The sequence below is a fragment of the Aulostomus chinensis genome, chromosome 19 (genome assembly GCF_037954235.1).
Source record: "Aulostomus chinensis isolate RoL2024-O1b breed Wild chromosome 19, RoL_Achi_v1.0, whole genome shotgun sequence".
Lineage (NCBI taxonomy): Eukaryota > Metazoa > Chordata > Actinopteri > Syngnathiformes > Aulostomidae > Aulostomus > Aulostomus chinensis.
Window position 1 is genome coordinate 16,495,576 of NC_141338.1, and position 20,242 is coordinate 16,515,817.

At 41.0% G+C, this 20,242-nt stretch overlaps 1 protein-coding gene across 3 annotated transcripts; it reads right to left on the reverse strand.

Moving 5' to 3' along the window:
- Positions 1-399: 399 nt before the first annotated feature.
- Positions 400-4,364, reverse strand: ppp1r3c2a (protein phosphatase 1 regulatory subunit 3C2, duplicate a). 3 transcript variants are annotated; one of them, XM_086187223.1, is made up of 4 exons: positions 4,221-4,364; positions 3,253-3,381; positions 2,923-3,039; positions 400-2,785 (listed from the first exon to the last, which is right to left on the reverse strand). In XM_086187223.1, exons 3-4 carry the CDS (start codon positions 2,934-2,936, stop codon positions 1,753-1,755), a joined length of 1,047 nt encoding a protein of 348 aa, XP_086043349.1. In that variant the 5' UTR covers positions 2,937-3,039; positions 3,253-3,381; positions 4,221-4,364; the 3' UTR covers positions 400-1,752. The 3 variants fall into 3 exon arrangements, with proteins under 3 accessions (XP_086043349.1, XP_086043348.1, XP_086043347.1); XM_086187222.1 differs by lacking the exon at positions 4,221-4,364 and having other exon boundaries at positions 3,148-3,262; XM_086187221.1 differs by lacking the exons at positions 3,253-3,381; positions 4,221-4,364 and adding an exon at positions 3,118-3,190.
- Positions 4,365-20,242: the final 15,878 nt, after the last annotated feature.

The following is a 20,242-nucleotide window of genomic DNA, read 5'->3' on the forward strand; positions in this document are numbered from 1 at the left end:
AGCGGATGAACAAAAGTTCCCGAAAACGAGCTCCGTGTTTCCTGGCACAGTACACGTGTTGTCTCCCACAGACCAGCCCGGCTCTCATGAGCTCACTTTTCCTCCAGGGCCCCTTGGACTTCATTCAGTGAGCTGGGAAAGTTTGACTTCATTGATGTTTGAGTCTCCGAGGCAAGAAATCTATCTCCTACTTACACTGAAAAGTAAACTTTTGGCAAAAGGTCTCTTATGTCCAACATGAAAATTTGAGCACAACAAGAAAGAAACTGAAGAGATTAACAAAAACAACGAAAAAAAGTTTACTGTTGCAGGTTCTGGTCAACAAACTTGTTGACATTTTGTACATTGCACATAAATGATAACTCTTTAGTAGAGCAAAAAAAAAAAAAAGATGTTTTTATTGGACTTCAAGAACTCTTGTGTTTGATGTCAATCAATAATGTTCAATACTGAGTGATTTTATTTTATTTAACATCCAGTCAAAAGTTAGGATGTGAAAAGATAAATCTGTGGAGAAACATATAAAATGTATGGAAGCCAAGAGAGGCCATATTTGCAAATTATTTTATGCCTTATATTTTGTAATAATGGGTTATAATATTGATATCATCTTATTGCAATCTAGAATCTTATCACAAGATAATAATGCATTTATTAATAAGTCAAAAAAAACTTCTTATAATCTCATAACCAGTTCTACAATTATTGAGATAAAGATAAGGATGCTTGAGATTTGTCTTGTTTTCACAAAACAAGGGACCCTGTGATGTAAATCTCACAAGACAACAGCATAAACAGTTCAAATTTTGGCTTTGGAAAACAGCATAAATAAACAAACAAGTTCCCTTTCAGGTCCTGCCTCAGCCCAGGATGGCCGCAGACTTGTTTTTGACCTCCTTTTAAACATCTTAACTCATTTTTATCTCTAAGTTTCACTATGTTTCAACATTTTGGTAAACATGAATCTTTGATGGAGCCCCCCCAACCTCCCCCAGACATCTACATTTTAAAGAGCAAATCTCCCTCATCATCATCCTGGTCTGAGCTTCTTTTAACAAACCAAAAGAATTTAAGCTTCAGCCGCTTGAGATATGACAAAATAGACTGATTCTAAATTTAACTGAACAATGAAAAATGCAATGTTTTGTTTTTTTTCTTTGTATTGAGAGATGTAGAAGTGACATCATTCATTTGAAGTGTTGCAATGCTGGGTGGACTCAGGAGACGGAGACGGCGAACATCTAAACGCTTGTGAACAAACCCGCATTTGTTGTGACTAAGAGGGAGGAACAGGGGACCTCTAGGACCAGCTGTTACCGGCTCTCTGAGACAACTCCTCAGCGCCTTTACCACCTAAACCCACCGGAAATATGAGCTTCAACAGGAGCTTGAAGTACCTCTACACCGGTGTAGCGCACGAACTCACGCTTTCAGATGCGCGTGCTAAGAGGCAGATGACAATTGATTAACCTCAACGTGAAAAAGGCAAAAGAAAAAAGAAAAAAAAGGATTTAATTAGATCATTAATGAGGTATGTATTATTCACATTCCAGCAGGGCGGTTGTTCTGCACAGGAGGAGAAAAGAGGAGAGCTAAAAAGTCTCTTTTCAAATATGGATTTAATGGAGCATGTTTTATTCACATTTCAGTGGGGTGGTTAAACTCAGGTGGGTGGGCTGTTTTTGAACAGCGGGCTTCATAAATATCATCCAACACTGATGATCCCAAAGAGTTCATTCATGCTGAAAAGTCTTAAATATTTGTAAATGATGGGAGATCATTCACCGTGGCTCTATCGACAGGGATTGCACAGTTTTTATGGTCTATTTTGTTAAACACAGGGTTTTCCACTCTGCTGGTTGATAAACTCTTCTGAGGGTCAGCCGAGGTCCCGTGTGAAGGCCATGACGCCGGCTTGTGTTTTGGAAGTGCAGCAGGAGAATAGCGGTTAGGCTTTAAACCGTCTTTTTCCATGTGCACCCTGTAATTCTGCCCTCTGTTGTTGTCCCAGTGTGGTGTGGCACCGGGTCCAGGCCTGTAGGACACGCAAAACTGTATCCCCTCCTTTGGATCCAAGTTCTGGGGTAAACTTATGTCAAAGCTAAAAATATCCATATCAGAAGCACCGCATCGATGCTGTAGCAAGAACACGCACGGAATGTCATGATGGCTCCGCCAGGAGTCAAAGGTCACCCTGATGTTCACGGCCTTTTCCATACTGACGTGGGAGACACACACTTTGCCGCTCAAGGAGCGCTCTGAGACGATGCAACTCTCCAACTGTACACGCATCTCTCCCAGGCGCGCAAGGAAGGCTTTCAAGTCCAGCGTAGGCGGAGAGAAACCCAATCGCAACTTGTAGCGCTGCGGTTTGTTTGAGGGAGGCTGCGGGCCTTGCAGCATGAACGGGGAGGGTTCCGTCAGTAGTGTCGATGTGGGAGAGGAAGTGTCAGGGATGAACAGACGAACTGCAGTAAGAGCCAGTCCCATGGAATCTGCAAACACCACACGCTTCTTGTTCAAACCGCCGCTGTCCCTGCGGAAACAGCTCCGAGGCTCTGAGGGCGCAGGGGAGGACAGCCGAGATGAAGAAGAGGATTGACGCGAAGAGTAAAAGCTGGTCCTCAGCTGGCAGTCAGCAGGCTGATAGCGACGCAGTGCGGGTTTGACAGAGGACTTGGACAGAAGTTGATAAATAGGCTGACGCTGGCTGAGGCTCAGACACATGGCGAGGTCGACCGGCATCACAGCGGGCTGGGAGTGACTCCCAAAGGCGTGGAGAACTCTAAGGAAATACAGGAAATCTACTGTTGGCATAGTTTTTTTGTTTCTCCATATTCTGCTTTTACATTGAGCCCGACAGGTGATTTAAAAGAGGTTGTAAGTGGTCAAAGTTCCAGAGTATAAAACAGAGTCGCTTACCTTGTACAAGTCATGTTCAAACTGTCTGTCTGTCTGATCAAATGGATGTTGTGCTGAAAAGATGTTTTAGCCAGAGGGTTGCAGCCAGAGGGTTGCAGCCAGCAAAGTCACAGCAACCTAGCAGCAGAAATCAGGGGTAATAAACGAAAAGCTCCCGGTAACGATGCAAGATTAAAAGAAATTAAAGTCAATCACCTGTGCAAAAAGTAATGCCAGATCACAAACCTCCATGTGGTTCATCAAATGAAGGATTGAAGGAAGAGCTGATGTTTTAAGATCAACTCTGCTCTCTCTTGGGTTTATGTGTGGAGTTTACAAAAGAGGTGGTACCTTGAGTGACATCATGTTTGGTGCTCAGCCAATGAAGCGGAGCTCTTTAGTTGATGTTACTCCCCTGATGAAAGGCTGCACCTTCAGTCACGATGGGCCTCAAAGCTTTCCTTGAAATTCACATTTTCACTGTAATTGAAAGTACCAGCGATAACGCATCACGTCTGAGTACAAAATGTTCTATTACATGGCTGCATTTATTGAAAATAGAAAGAGATATTTTGTGTCTGAAAGAAAAGGGAACAAAAATAAACTTTGATGAGGGGAATAACAGTTTGACTCAGTAGCCTACCTTAACTTGGCTTAGCTTAGTATATACTGGAAATGGTAGCAACTGCTAGCTAGGCTATGTTCAGTGGGAACCAATTGATGTTTAGCATATAAAGGTCAAATATAGGGGGTGAGGGTTTTGTTGGGGTTCCATAGCACCATTTGTGTTTTGCTAACCTGTTGCTAACTGTCACGTTTTACTGAAAAACAGCTTAGCTTAACTGAAACAAGAGGAAACTGCTGAGCCTAGCTAGCATAGCAGTAGCCTAGCTTAACTTGGCTTAGCTTAGTATATACTGGAAATGGTAGCAACTGCTAGCTAGGCTATGTTCAGTGGGAACAAAGTGATGTTTCAGATGTATGAAATTCACTTTTATGCTTTTTAGGGGTTTGTTTTATTATGGATACAAGTTGTGTGTTGGTTAACCTGATGCTACGTGTGGTGTTTACCTTACACAGTTCTTACGTGAAAATAAAGAGGAGGATACTTAAAGTAGATAAAAGGTACTAAACATAATAAGACAATGAAAGAATTAGAAAATGCTTGACTTTTTTTGTCCTTTAGTATGGTGAGAAGCAACAAAGTGGTTAGGTCTGAGAAAGTATTTAGTCAAAAAAATGATAATTTAATATGTAGCTGGACTTTCCTGTGTTTTATAGAAAAATGGGGGGTGAAAGAGCTGAAAGCAGGGTCAGACCTGGACAAGTCGTGCAGCTCTCACCGTGGTGCTCTGGACGTCTCTCAAGGAACATTCCTGCTGTTGAAACAAGTTCCGTTGGTTATTGAAAGAGGCTAAAAGAATTTAGGCGCTGGTTAGAGAAACTGGTTCATTCTGTGTGAATTAAAGTAGGAGTACAGGTTCAAAAGGTGTGGGTCTCCTGGTATCAGCACCCTCTCCCCTAGATGGCAATGCTGAACCCTGGGGTGACCACGAAGGCAAAGGCAGGACTTTACGGTCTCGGCACATAGGAGTATTATGTTGCCTTTAATTCATCAGATATTGAGAATGGCACGATTATTTTTTCTTCCGTTCTTCAATTTTTAACTGCAGACCTTAAAGGTACTTCTAGATAAATTAGATGGATAATGTAGTTAATGAGCTAATTTGTTTGATTAAAATAGTGGCTGCAAGACAAAATTTGCTCCCAGCCTTTGATTCATTGGTAGTCACGAGATGTAACTTGCTCTGACTTAATTAGACGCAACTAATTAATAGTTTTTTTTTCCTCTCTCTGTGGCAGCATCAGGCCTTTGTATTTTTTTTTAATTTTAAAGGTACATTTTGATAAAATTATTCATACTGTACATCGAGGTTTGTTTCAGCGACACATTCGACTTCATCATTTGTATATATTTCATCTTTTCATCCCCCAAAAAGTTTTTCTACGAGTCTACACAAAAGAGTCCGCCTCTTGCATGAGATTCCCTTTGTTCCTTATAAGGTTAAAGGTCTTGTAGGTTTGTTTTTTTTCCATGTCTAGTCAGACAGCAGACTCATCGCAGAGGGCTGCTTTCACGCTGTATCATCACACGGAGATGTTGATGGACTGGTGTGAGCTCCCTGCAGCCTCTCGCTGATAAAGTGAAGTCACACAATAGCACAGTGAGCAAGGCTTCACACATACCTTCCACGACAGTCAGGCTGCCTTCAGACAGTTTATTGGACTGTCTTATCTTCCCGTGGTGGGAAAACAGGCCACAACTTGAACTTATGTCATGATGAATGACATAAGTTGGCACGCATGTGGGTTTGTGATGTAAATGATGATGCGCTGACTCGTGTTAGGACACTCTGAGAGATTTACATTCCTTTCTTATTCAGGACACAGATACTCTGAGGCTTTATGCTCAGCGCTAATGTCAAGTTCAGATTTCAAACGGCAAAGGTGTGTTTTAGATTAACTTGGAGGCTTCACAATTTAAATGTATTTGGAACCACAATGAAATGCTAGTCCTTGATGAATGTCACCATTGATCTCTTTCCTATTCTAACATGCAAATTTGCAGACTGATTTGTTCTCATCCGTTTACTTCGTGAGAACAAGGCTGCAGGTGTGGGTGACTGTCAGTCAGCATGCTCCGCTGCTGCAGGTGTGGGTGACTGTCAGTCAGCATGCTCCGCCGCTGCAGGTGTGGGTGACTGTCAGTCAGCATGCTCCGCCGCTTGGCTTTCCACGCACCCCTCACTATGTGAAACAACAACAAATCTGAGCTGTTTAGCTTAGCAACCTCAGAAACAAGAGGATATGTTTTGCACAATAATGCTCAGAGGTGGAATGGCTCAGAGGTAGAGTGTCCGTCTAGCAACTGAAGGGTCGCTGGTTTGATCCTCACTTCTCCTGGTGACCGTGTCCAAGTACCCTTGAGCAAGATACTGAACCCCTAATTGCTCCTGATGGCCCTGCAACGGACTGGTGACCCATCCAGGGTGAACCCCGCCTCTCACCCATGTCAGCTGGGATAGACTCCAGCCCCCCTGACTCTTAACGGATAAGGGGTATAGAAAATGGATGGAATAATGCTCAGTGGTTGAAAGAGAAATATTAATATAAACAAGTTTCTAGCATTGATCATAGTTTCTTCCTGCCGTTATGATGTTAAAGCACCATGGCGTAATTCTTGGCTCAACGCTGTCCATGGTGATTGTGATTGGCCAACAGAAACACAAACAAACCAGAGCTACACTCAACTATGTTCTCATTCATCAAATGTTTAGGTAGAAAAATAAAGTTTTTTTCAAATTATTTTGTTCCCCACAGTAATTCCTAGACAGGTTAGAGCTTGCAAATTCGGAACAATGAACCACCTTGTTTTTGCACTGCTACACAGTGAATATAAGCAGATCAGTCGTCTAGGCAGTACCGGGAGCACAGAAGAGGATTCATCTCTTCCCAGTTCTCCCCAGTAGGACCACAACTGAAGCTTGAATCTAAACAGCACAGAGAACAGTTAGTGCGGCTTCTTTAGATACTGGTAAGGAGAAGACGTAGTGACAGAATGTTTCCCTTTTCCCTTTCTTTAAATGATACATCACATTGTAGCCTTGTATCATATGAACCTAAAATTCCTCCATGGTCGTGTTACCTGGGGTGTCGGGTAGACACTTTACTTTTCCACCAGCTGTGCATGACAACGCGTCCTCTTGTCTTGACATGTAATAAAACACTGCAGTGTAACCTTTACTTCTACCACCTCAGAATTCATCATTTTAACTGATTCTAATTCAGTTGCAACAATGAATATCTGGTTTCCATCAAAGACAAACCTCCAGAAAGACTGGCTTGTATTTGATCATCTGTTATTTATCATTATAGGTTCTATGTAACTGGATTTGTTAGGATTTAAATCCATCCTGATGAATATGATGTTCTAAAAGTCACGAGGTTCAGCAGCTGACGAGCGTCTGCTGAATGAGCTCATACTGTCTGGAGTATGGCGCATCATTCGTCTGTGTTTTTACAGTCCGCCTGAGTTTCTCATCTTTCATATTCCATCTTTTGACATTTATTTACAGTGACTTCAGTCGGATATGACGAAAAAAACTGTGCTACTGTGAAATAAAACCCATCTCCAAGTACAGTTCACTCACCCCCCCCCCCCCCCCCTCAGTTTGCTCTGATACAACTGGGAACTGGAGAGGTTCAGAATTAAGCATCAATTTGCATGCTTGTAAAGCTGTTTAAAAAAAAAAGAAGTAACATTTGCAGTCTTGAACACTGAGTTGACACTGGGTTGTGTCTCTTTAATTAGTCAGAACCAGCGTCTGCATTGCAAAGACAGACAGACAGAGTATCCGGTGAGTTGAGGTGCTCAGACTTTCACTGCTGAGCTCAGGAGAGCCGCAATTTAGCCTCCCACAAGCCTGCGCGTCAGTCTTCCTCTTACCGTTTGCTCCTCCTCGTCACCTTTGTGAGATATCAACTGTGACGACCTCAGGCGCGAGGACAAGTGATGACTCCACTTTCCTTTTGAAGTCATTTTTTTAACCAACTGTGTAATTACGCATCATCATTGTGGTTGTCACAACAGACTCATAAATCTGGGTGTTCCCGTGCAGCTTTATAAACTCAACCGGCCTGCAGGACTGCATGGACTGTTTTAACAGGTTTATGGTTCATCAACCGCCTCACTTGAAAACCTTGATGAAGTGTGCGTGTCAAATTGACCTTTGACCTCTAAAATGTCAGCAGTTCAAGTGAATGTTTTTGCTAAATTAGAGGAATTTCCGCTCCGGCATTCTTGAGTTATTGCCTTCATGTGAGGAGACCTGAATTTTGACCTTTGACCATCAAAAAGTTCTCAGTCCGTCCTTGAGTCCCAGTGGAGGTTCGTGGCAAATAGAAGAAATTCCGTCCAGGCATTTCTGAAATATCTCATAAATGTGAGGTAACATTGACTTTGACTTATGACCACCAACATGATTGCAGGTCATCTCGGTCGTTTCAAGGCAAATCTGTCCTCCCAGGCCCTCTCAGGATATCACGTTAATGTCAGGTGACGTCAACTTTGACCTTTGACTACCAAAACCTTCAAGTCCAAGACATTTTTTGCAAAAAAAATTACAAATTCTCCCACAGTATTGTGCTCATGTGAAGCGACGGTCTCCTTGACCTTTGACCACCAAAATCTTTTCAGTTCATCCTTGAGTCCCAGTGGATGTTTGTGCCAAATTTGAGGAAATTCCTTTGTGACTTTTCCTCGGAACGGGATAGAAATGGATGAATGAAAGTCCCTCCAGACTGAGGGAGAACCTTAGGAGTCACATGCTGCGTTCAGTGTAGAAGAAGAACAAGTAGATTAGTGAGGAAACAAGAGCAGGAAGCTGGACTTAACCTGCTGATATAAAACACACAAATGTCAGGGGATGTGATGGATTAAATGACTTCAGATTAGAGAGATTATCCTAATTTACTCTAAAGCAGCTGCCTCTGAGGATGCTTTGCTGCCAACCGATTACTGCTGAACACTGTAGCAGACAACATCAAGTGGTGTACTTTCTAATGATCAATCTTATTGATGGGCTCATTTGCTTGTTGTTTATATAGAGGGGGCTTCAAGTTTAGGATTACAGTCCTAATGAATAATTATAGAAATACCTTTGAATGTTCAATTTGAGAAATTCCTAACGGAATAATGAAAAGAAGACCTAACTGGTTCAGTTTTATGATTCGGCGTGGAAACATCTCCACTGAGACATCTTGAACACTTTAGGGCTGCGAGTTTGATTTATATATTTATAATATGAAATGCCTTGGACATTTTTTTAAGACTTTATTCTTGGGGCCAGAAGTCCAACAATAACAGGAGGCTAAGTTCAAAGCCAAAACTTTATTTCTTTGAGGGGTTAAAAAAAAACTCTTCAAAGCCAAAGTCTTCTATTTCTGCTGGCACAACCATTACTTAAGAGGAATGATGAGAGAGGCTGATGTAAGCTTGCAGGGGAAGAGCAGCAAATTACAGAGTGTAACCCCATTACCACCCACTGAAGATGCCCCCCTGGCAGGACCTCCATCATCATTGTGCTGACACCCGACATCGCCAGGAGGCTGGAGGAGGAGGAGGAGGAGGAGCACCCTCCAGTGGGAAGAGAAGGGAGAGCCCTCTCCACTGTCAGGGCTGGTTGACTGGAGAATAACAGGCCCAAGGATTGGGTCTTTGATGGTAGTGGACTCTCAAAAGTAAAACGTCCACATTGTACACTTTTTTTGATCATTTTTTAACCTCCATACTGCATGTTCAGTTATTCAGTATGCATTATGTTGTGTGATGCTCTATTTATGCTATCGCTTTGCTGCTTATCTCACCTTGTCCTATCTTGTCTCACCTTATCTTATCTTATCTCACCTTGTCGTATCTTATCTTTCTTGTCTTATCTTTCTTATCTTATCTTATCTCACCTTGTCTTATCTTACCTATCTTATCTCACCTTGTCTTATCTTTCCTATCTTTGCTTATCTCACCTTGTCTTATCTTTCCTATCTTATCTTATCTCACCTTATCTTATCTTATCTTTCTTATCTTTCTTATCGTATGTTATCTCACCTTGTCTTATCTTTCCTATCTTATCTTATCTCACCTTGTCTTATCTTATCTCACCTTATCTTATCTTATCTCACCTCGTCGTATCTTATCTCACCTTGTCGAATCTTATCTTTCTTATCTTATCTTTCTTATCTTATCTTATCTTTCTTGTCTTATCTTATCTCACCTTGTCATATCTTATCTTTCTTGTCGTATCTTATCTTTCTTGTCGTATCTTATCTTTCTTATCTTATCTCACCTTATCTTATCTTATCTCACCTTGTCGTATCTTATCTCACCTTGTCGAATCTTATCTTTCTTATCTTATCTTTCTTATCTTATCTTATCTTTCTTGTCTTATCTTATCTCACCTTGTCATATCTTATCTTTCTTGTCGTATCTTATCTTTCTTGTCGTATCTTATCTTTCTTATCTTATCTTTCTTATCTTATCTTTCTTGTCTTATCTTATCTCACCTTGTCGTATCTTATCTCACCTTGTCGTTTCTTATCTTTCTTATCTTATCTTTCTTATCGTATCTTATCTCACCTTGTCTTATCTTTCTTATCTTATCTCACCTTGTCTTGTCTTTCTTATCTTATCTCACCTTGTCTTATCTTATCTTTCTTATCCTATCTTTCTTATCTTATCTTATCTTATCTCACCTTGTCTTATCTTTCTTATCTTATCTAACCTTGTCTTATCTTATCTTTCTTATCTTATCTTTCTTATCCTATCTTTCTTATCTTATCTTATCTCACCTTATCTTATCATATCTTATCTTATCTAGCAAACCTGTGTCTCTTCTTTTCTTTTATATGTGTCTTTTTTTAGATGTGACATGCTCACCGATCTGTGGATACAGGTATTTCATTACCTTGTATGCTGAATAACTGTTATGGAAGTGACGATAATCTAATACTTATCTTATCTTATCGTATCTTATCCTTCTTGTCTTGTCTTATCTTATCTTTCTTATCGTATCTTATCTTATCTGTCTTATCCTATCTTTCTTGTCTTATCTTATCTTATCTTATCTGGTCTTGTCTTACCCATCAAACATGTTTCTTTTGTTTGCTTTTATATGGCGGCCAATTTACTGTTCAGCTGTTTCTCAACCACTGGGCTGTGGCTCAGTGGTGGTCCATGAAAGCCCACAAATCAGCTGGAAAATGATTTTGAGTTGTAGCTCACTTTGTGTGTGTGTGTGTGTGTGTGTGTGTGTGTGTGTGTGTGTGTGTGTGTGTGTGTGTGTTTGTAATGGTCCCTTGGCTAATAATTCCTTCCACACAAGCAACCATCTTAGTTGTTTGTTCCCACCCTCCATATTATTAAACATATAGATGTTCTATGATGGGTCGATTTCACATTTAGATCGAGTGTGTTTAGGAAAAGACTTGGTGTGGTTGGTGGTTTCAAATATGCACCATTTGATTAAAGTTACTGAACAAACCTGGTTATCATAAGCCAAACCAAACAAAAAACATAAATGACAACAGTGTGTTGCCCCGTGTCTGGAGGTGAACGGCGTTGTCATTGGTATATTTGTGTGAGACCCCCAGCAGCTCAACCTGCTTCTTAAAATAGTTTTTCTTGCTCTTTGTTGACGTGACCTGATTTCCAACTTTCCTGTGGTCATAATTACTATGGCCACTAGATGGCAGCAGTCATGGAAGTATCAGTACAGGTTGTAGTCCTGGCCTAGCCATCCCCCATGATTACATCAGCAATGTAACTGTGCATGAGCCGAGAGAGGCTGGATTTGTAATTACTTGTTGATTACTGGGTTATGGGTTATCACACCATTACGAGGTAAATAACACATCATCACAAAAAAAAAACCAGCCTTGAAAATTAATCAATTAATTAATTAATTTGTCTGCAACACGCCACAGAAACCGTCTCAGGTAAATAACACACCATCACAAAAAAACTGCCTTGAAAATTCATTAATTAATTTGTCTGCAACACGCCACAGAAATGAGGCTTTCAGGCTCAGGCTCAGCCTGGCTAGAAATGATGGCTGTTCCTCTGCTCCAAAGCACTGACGACCAATACCTGTAAACAAAACACACACAAAACCCAGTCCCTATTCATCCAACAATTGTTTAACTCTCACATCTATAAATAATATGTGGGTTTTTTAATTTTACATTTGCTGGTGAGAGTGCTGACAAAGAATAGATCTGAAGCGATAAAGAGCAGAGTAATGAATGGAGGTGTCCTCGGTGAGCCAGCTCGCCTCACGTAAGCAGGATTTTTGGAGGTCTGGCTGGGATCCCACGCCGTCACTTTAGGCCGAGCCAGAGGGAACAAAGGGATCATAATCCTGTCCATAGTGCTTCTGCATTCTTAATCTGCATGTTTCTGTGCTTTTGTTCAAAAAAATTAATTTGTTCATTCTAACGGTTCATTTTGTGTGCCCAGGCTTTGTGCTGCAGAGTAACGCTCATCGGCTGTCACTCAAGACCTTCATAGGAATTGTTGGCAGCCAATGGAGCTCAGCTGGGGAGCATGATCAGCACAGCAGGCACCAGGTGGGGCGCCGGAGTCCGTCTCTGTTCTATAGGTCCCAGCAGGACCGGTAATCAGGACCTGTTAGTCTGGCCGCTCATCTTCCTCAATCTGGTAATCTGGTCCCTAATGTAGATTATTCTTGAATAATCAACAAAACATGGCTGAATATTCTGCTGGAATTTGAGAAAAAAAAAATGATGCCACATCAGCTTGTGGTCTTGGATCAAGCGCTCCTCAACCTCCAACCCCAGAATAATCCCTGAATGATATAATCTATCGTTACCATGTCATCAGAATTGCAACGTAGTTAATGTGATAAGCGAAATTCACAGAACACGTAATACCCATTAGCATGTTGTAGAGGCTCCCCGAGAAACGAGCTTTCACATGTTCATGAATTTCTATGGAATGTAATCCTTTATGCACCGTTATGCCCTCTTTTGTGTATTTACATCCTTTTTATTGTATTCTTTATGCTGCTGCGCTGTAACGTGGATGAGTGTGGGGGGGGGGGGGGGTGCATGTGTGCTGCATGAAAGAGAACTCCCGTGAGGATAGCTGGAAGATGTATAATGTATAATGTTCTAAAGAACAAGTAATGATGTAGCCTTTATTCTTTTTGGCGGTGAAACATTTCTAACCTCAGTATATTTTACTGAGGGTCACAAACAGACACATATTTAAAATACAGTGAGATAAATGGATTCATGAGCCAAAACGCATCACCGTGGCTGCACCAGTGCGCTTAAACTCACTTCATCGCACACACACACACACACTCCATTTTTATAGGTTTCTTTTTTGCATTATTATAGAACATTATAGTCAGTCGGTGCGTTTAAGTGTCAGCCATAAACCTCTTATGCGCCTGAAAGTGTCGCCAAGGAAAACCTGCGATGCTCCAGATCTGGAGCCAAGACGTTTCCTTGTTTGGAGCAGGGTTACTTTAAAAAAATACGAAGCCGAATTTCACCAAACGTGGCTGAGGGGAGAAGCACGGGTAGAGGGAGAAGCCTATAAATTATGGCGCAGGTCTGTTTAACATTGCGAAAAACGTAGATGTTTTTTTTTTTACATTACATGTCAACATATTTCATACATTTCCCAGAAATTTATTTTGTTGGTTTATCAGACAAACTCGGCCTATGACCTGAATAAACTAAACCATTGTCTGTTGCAGTGTTTGCTGACCTGAAGCCTCTTGTCGTCTGTTGAAAGTGAAAAACTCTTTGATCTTTAAGGTTGAGAGCTCTGGTTTCACAGGCTGGATTCATGCAGGTCTTCTCTTTTATGACTGCGATGACGTAGCCAAACCCTCTCAGGGCCCTAGAAGTCATTTCTGAACAGTGAGAGTCGGTCATCTCGGGGGCCTTTTCAGAGGTCAGCGATATTCCTAAACCAGGTGCGTCCTAATTCACGGACCGCACCGCCATTTTACTCAACAGCTGTGAACCTCGTTCTGCGTTCTGCTGGGTGTACTTTCACAGCTGGAGAGTAAACGGACCAGTGAGGTGAATCCAGGTGAAAGTTACCGATGCTATGACTTTCACCTTTAATATTTGCCGAATGAATCTTGATGGAACGTGTTGGAGGAACACGGACGGATGGTGAATTTCACAAATGTGCATTACACAGAGTCAAAGTCTGGGAAATAGACTGTTTAAAAAAAATCGAAGGAGCTCGAATTTAATTATTTTGGAGGTGATACAGTGGAGACTGTCAGGTATGAAGAGGTTATCTAGAAGAATGCCGGGTTTTTCTAGGTGTTTTTAGGCCAAAATGTATTTAAAAACTTAGAATTATTGTGTTGGACTTCTGAATATGTCTTCGTCTTTCACCTCACAGTTGCTGATCACGTGACTTTCACACGTACTCAACTACAAAACACACTCTCTGCCCCCCCCCCCCCCCCCCCTTCAGCATTCTAGTGGATGCAATGCAGTTTCTTCCAGCTCCACTTGATGGCAGTGGAGTATCAGTCATGGCGAATCCAGCGGCTCACTTTTTTTTCCTCCTGCCTCATTAAGTGCCAACACAAACCATAAGAACAATCCAGACGACTCTTTTGACTATGAGCAGCACAGCCACACTGGCCCGAAGCCCGAAGGTGTGTTTGTGACTTTGGCTTTATCTCAATCGGCCTGATATAACCTGATGAAACATTTTCCACAAACGCAAGCACTTCTGTAACCTTGGATGGAAAATCCGTAAATGATGTATGTTGAGAACTTCATCAACTGGAGAAGGTCTTTGGCCAGGTACTTACTGTACTTTTTGAATGGAACGCAGTACGATGACATGTAGACCAAAACACTAGAACATTTTCAGAAGTCCTCTTGATTAACAAAAGCCATCCAGATTTTTTTTCCATCTGTGTTTTCTGTTTCTTTCCTTTCATAATGACCTATTATGTTCTTGTGCAGGCCACATAAAAAAATAAATAAATAAATGTATCAACAGAATCATGAATACATTATGCTCATAGAAAATTATTCGCCCAAGAACACATCTTACGTATGCTAGTAAGGTATGTGACAGAGGCGCCGGTGCTGGAGTCGAACACGCCGTCTCGAGTGTATTCGTATCACCCTCCACCTCTGCTGTACTGTACATAAATGCCAGGGATGAGAATGCAGTATTTATTGCATGAACAAAAGTTCCCATGCAGGAAAACATACAAAAAAATAACAACAACAACTTGCAAGTAAATAATAGATTCTCATTCCTCGGAGCACAGGGAGGACCATATATTCTAAAGTGCTGTTGCTCTATTCTGCCCATTTAGCAATTGCATGATCCAGTGTGTTGACCTCGGACAAGCAACTGTGGAATGCTTATTTGGTGCAATGCATGTCATGATCCCAGAGGCACTGAGTGGTTGAGTCCAGTGGACTTGCGGTGGGTTTCTGCATCGTTCAAGGCGGCGACGCCAGAGGAGATGTAATCTGATGAAGAGTGAACTCTGGCTACGTTCACACGCACAACATTATTCTAAAAATGACAATATCACAAGTCTGATCATCACACAAACTGCATATTCAAATGTAACATCTTCCAGTTAAGACATGTATGATACACTGTTATCATCCAGGATGGAAGAGTAATCTTGGGACATGAATGCAACATTCGTGAGGGTTTTTTTCCTGCTGTCTGCAGCCTTGCAACCTACTTATTTAGCAAAACCGTTAGCATAATGCTACCATGTATAATGCTAACTAGCGCCACAACGCTTGTCTAACTTCAGGGAATACATTTAAAGCCTTACAAACCGTTGAACATGACATAATAGAGGAAGAAACAAGAATAATGCCGATTTGAACCTGAATTATAATGATGAAGTCTCAGTGTGCAATAACTTAACCAGACAGGAGGACCAACAGCAAACTCTAGTCCTCAGTACGTCTGAAAACAGGATTATTAGTGGAACATACATTTTTCTCAGCCATAGCAACAGTTTTGTCAAAATATTTTCAAGTATGGAATATGTATATATACTGTTTATTATATATGTGTGTCTGCGTGTGTTTGTGTTTTATTTATTTATCAGACGGATGTGCAGCTGGACAGTTACGAGCACATGTAGAGCACTGATGCAATCTATTGAGCTAATATATCTGATGTTCCTGCTCTCCATGTCAGTGTGAGTAAGTCACCCTCCGCCTTGAAAAGATACAGTTGGATTTCAGTTGCCTTCTGCCGAGAGTCAGGGAGTGAATTAGCCACGCAGGCAGGCGGCATTGCATTAAAATTCCCCCTTAATTCCTCATTCCCTGTGATGCTTTTTGATCTCCTCCTTTTATTCTTTGTGCCCTCATTCATCACCTCCATCACTCTCATTTTCATTTATCTGGGGGGGGGTGTGTGTATATATATGGAGATATATATATATATATATATATATATATATATATATATATATATATATATATATATATATATATATAAACCCTTGGAATAGTGCAGTGCCAGGGTGCTCAAATGGCCTTTAATCACCAGAGAGGCAGAAGAAGATCTCAGAGGTGAATTCCTGAAGCCTTTCGTTATGGACATGTAATTGATTCGTTTGATGAGCAGCGAAAAAACTGTGATTGAATTCTTTCCTACCTTTTAATATTTCAAGAGACGGATGATGATTTTACTTCACTTACAACAGCAGATAGTATGAAATGATGGAGGAATTACAGTACGTGGAGACGATTAGTCTGCTCTCCTCACTAAAATCAAATTGTCATTCTTGTTTTATTTTGAAAACACAGACCTGAAAAAAAACAATACATCTTTTTTCAGTATTCTATCAAATGTGATTGTCAACATTAAGAAAGTTTGAACAAAAGAGGAATACATTTTCTAACGTGATGAAATTGTAATTTTTTTTTCAAAGGAATATTATTAAATGGTGAACTGCGGGATGTGTTTTTTGACCTGGAGGTGAAGTGTTTTTAAAAGATAACGCTGTTATTTTCTGAGAACCTTTGTTATGGCCGCCCTCGCATCTTCTCACTCTAAACAAATTAACTGTGAACATCTGCTCTCGCTGCCCCTAAAGGATGAGTCATATTGAACCCACTTCTGCGGCTTTTGGACACAACACATGTGCGGTAAAAGTGAAATCTTAACGTTTGAAAATTCCAAGAGTACTTGGCAAAGTCTCAGCGTAACATTTGGGAACACCGCGACCGCTGTAACGTTCCCTCGTCTGAATAACCTCAGTGCTGACGTGACGGAGCAGATATCATCTGAGATGTACACATTGACTCATTTCAAGAAGCTCCCATTTTAAAGGTGTGGAGCTGTTTTTTTGCATGCGTGTGTGTGTGTGTGTGTGTGTGTGTGTGTGTGTGTGTGTGTGTGTGTGTGTGTGTGAGATCCTGGACAACTTCATCTCATGGGATTGCATATAAATTACACACAACTTTTAACGATTTAGGTTGCCGTATCTATGTGTTCTTTGTTTAACGTGTGTCATTCAACGCCCCACAGACCCACCGTGAAGAGACGGCATGTTATGAGCCCGTGTAGTGACGTCATTGGCGACGATTTTTTCCAAAATGGCGACAAAGTACAAACAATCTCATTGTATGACCCAGTGCTACACGAAAGAGTGTTTCTGAAGAATCAGTCACCCAGGAGCAGAATCTGCACTCATACTTGAACAGTTTCATTGTTTAACCAAACTTTCTCAAACCTGTCGTGGCGCCGCTCGGTGGCCGAAGCGATAAGCGGTTAAGTGCGTTGTGATAGCACGTCAAAGGACAGAAGAAACCCTGCGTCGCTCATGAACCTTCTCATACTGCCTGTCCTGGATCAGTTGTCAACAAAAGTCACTTCCAGCTCAGTGACATTAACAAATGATGAAATAATGAACCACAAACACAAGCAAACCCAGCATTATCCTTGTTAATGATGGTTACGGTTTTATCAGGCTGGCTTTGAGAGTCTCTTCTGGAAACCGTTTGCAGGAAGTCAAGTGACCTGTTGCTAGCTTGTTATGAGCAGCTAAGCTAACATCAGTCTGTCTGTGTGCGTAGCACCCCGATCCTGTTTTTGTTGTTTTCTGTTTTACTAATGTTACATTGCTTTTACAAGGTTCTGAGCGATAGAATAAGTTCATTATGTTTTATTGAACATTAAGTCCACATCGATAAAAACCTCCAACACGCTGACCAGCAGAAACCCCCAGCATTCGTGTCCCTCGACAAATAATCATCACGTGTTAGATTAGCGGACCACATCCCCTGGCTTTCATCAGTCAATGCTGACCTTTGTTGTTGTTGTTGTTTTGTCGTTTCTTTCATTTGGCCCACACTTTTCCTTTTCCTTTGTGTCATGTTTCTCTTTAGAGTCTAAATGAAACTGTGGCTAAAAGATGATTAATAAACTAGCACGGGAGTGCTAAGCTAAAGGTTAATTTATTCACTGCACGCTGTGTGCTACTGTTCCTCTTAGCCAGCAGAGGAGCAAAACCGTGTGAAACGATTCACGTAGCATTCCAGGGATACTGACCAGACAGACCGCTCCTCCAATCAGAAACAAGCTCCAGCGATGTCACGCCCTCAGCACATGCTCAGTAGGATCTATCGGTGACGATGGAGCAGGATCTTTTCACCTCAGAAGATTTCAAGAAAGAACTCATTTTGAAAGTTTGTTGTGTGTGTGTGTGTGTGTGTACAGCTGTTTTTCTTGCCTCGCTGTCTTGCAGGTCTCATAACTTTTGTTTACTATACAGCTTGTTTTCACCAGTAATCCAAATCCAAGACACAAATTCATCACAGTGCCATATTCCTAGATAAGATTTGCTTTACAACCCAAACACCTGAAAACTGCATCAAAATAAATGCCACTACCTCATACTGAAGGTCTTCCAGCTACGACAGTCGTGGCTTGTGAAGTAATCTTAGAGGTGGAGGCCAGTCACTGTGTCAACACAGCAAAGACATCAACTTTTTTCCTCCATACCTCAAGCATTTCTATGGTTATGAACATTCTGACACACTCGAGCCTTTGACGGTTTCTCTCTCCAAGTAAATAGTGTGTTTTTTCCCCCCCTCAGATGGTTGTATTTTACCGTATGTTTACTTCAGCTGCATCACTTGATTCACGATACCGTCTGAATCTCCACACACCACTTGAGTCATCACCATGCATGTCTTTGTTGCCAGGAGCTTTTTATCATTATCATTATTATTATTATTATCATTATTATTATTATTATTATTATCATTATTATTATTATTATTAATTTCTAAATATGTTTCCAGTAGTTTGAGTATGCTTTAGATTAAATCCATATTTGTAATATCTTTAGGTGCTGAAATGGTTTCATGGGATGACTTTTAACCCTTAACTCTGTTTAGACAAAGTGTACTGCTGAAATACAAGTTCAAGTAATGTCTCCTTATTTTTGATAAAGGTCAGATTTACTCCAGGCCTGCTCCACTTCTCAACAGCCTATTATCAAAGGACTATATTGAATAATGTATAAGGATGTGAGTTTCAGGTAATTAAATCTCGGCCAGGCTAGCCTGAGGTTATGGATCAGGGTTTTCTCCCAGAGGATGCAGGAAAGAGTCATGCGACGACTTGATGAATATTTACTGTTTATCACTTGATATATTATCATCAGCAGTGGAATGAAATGCACAGGCCCCACCAGCAGTCTAATATATCAACATTGGGGTTGTCAACACTGTTTTTCAATGTATTTAATTTGTCTGTTTGATAAAGGAGGACTCATTATGAAGAAAATAAAATAGAAGCCTGATGTACATACTTGAGGAGGCGAAAAGGGAAATGCCACTCCTATCCTGGGAATATACACATATATATATATATATATATATATATATATATATATATATATATATATATATATATATATATATATATGAATCTTATAAAAATCTTATCTCGCTTTCAATTTTTCCATTGCATATTGGCCAAGTTAATTCCATGCCTCCTTCTTTTCTTCATCAGAATTTCATTGTGTCTGCCTAATCAACCAGGAGCAAGAATGATCTGCTAACATTTCATTTCTCCATGAATATTTGATTGTCAAAAATTGCCCTGAGGGAGAGAAACTGGGCCCGAGGTTTGGTTTTGATTTGCGATTAAACTATCAAGAAATCAATTTCATCTGCTTTGAATAATTCAGGGTTTAATGGAATGAGAAATGGCAAAAGGGGCATGGGTTATGAGATGGTCTGAAGGGTGTGTGTGTGTGTGTGTGTGTGTGTGTGTGTGTGTGTGTTGGAGGTGGTGGGTGATATGTGTGCTGGCGGTGTGGGGGGGGGGGGGTAGTGCCACTCAAAATGAGAGCGGGGCCCTGCAATGTGGTGCCGAGTGGCTATTGTCATTTCACCTGAACTGCTGGTGGAGCATGTCGATTGGTCGTGCGTGTCTGTAATTTGTTGATGGCGGTTAGGCCGGTGGAAACATCACGGATTACTTACTCTGACGGGGAGTTAATACACTTTTGATTTATTGCCTGTTCTGCTGGTGATACACCAGAAACAACTGGTAGAAATTCTTAAAATCAGAAGGTGCGTTGAACAACTCAAATAAATTGTGAGATCTCTGTGTTTTTATCTGTATTACTGCTCCGTGGTGACTGATTCATTTTTACAGTCGTACATGCACAGCCAAACCCCCCCAGGATAATTACCTGCATCGGCATCACACGAA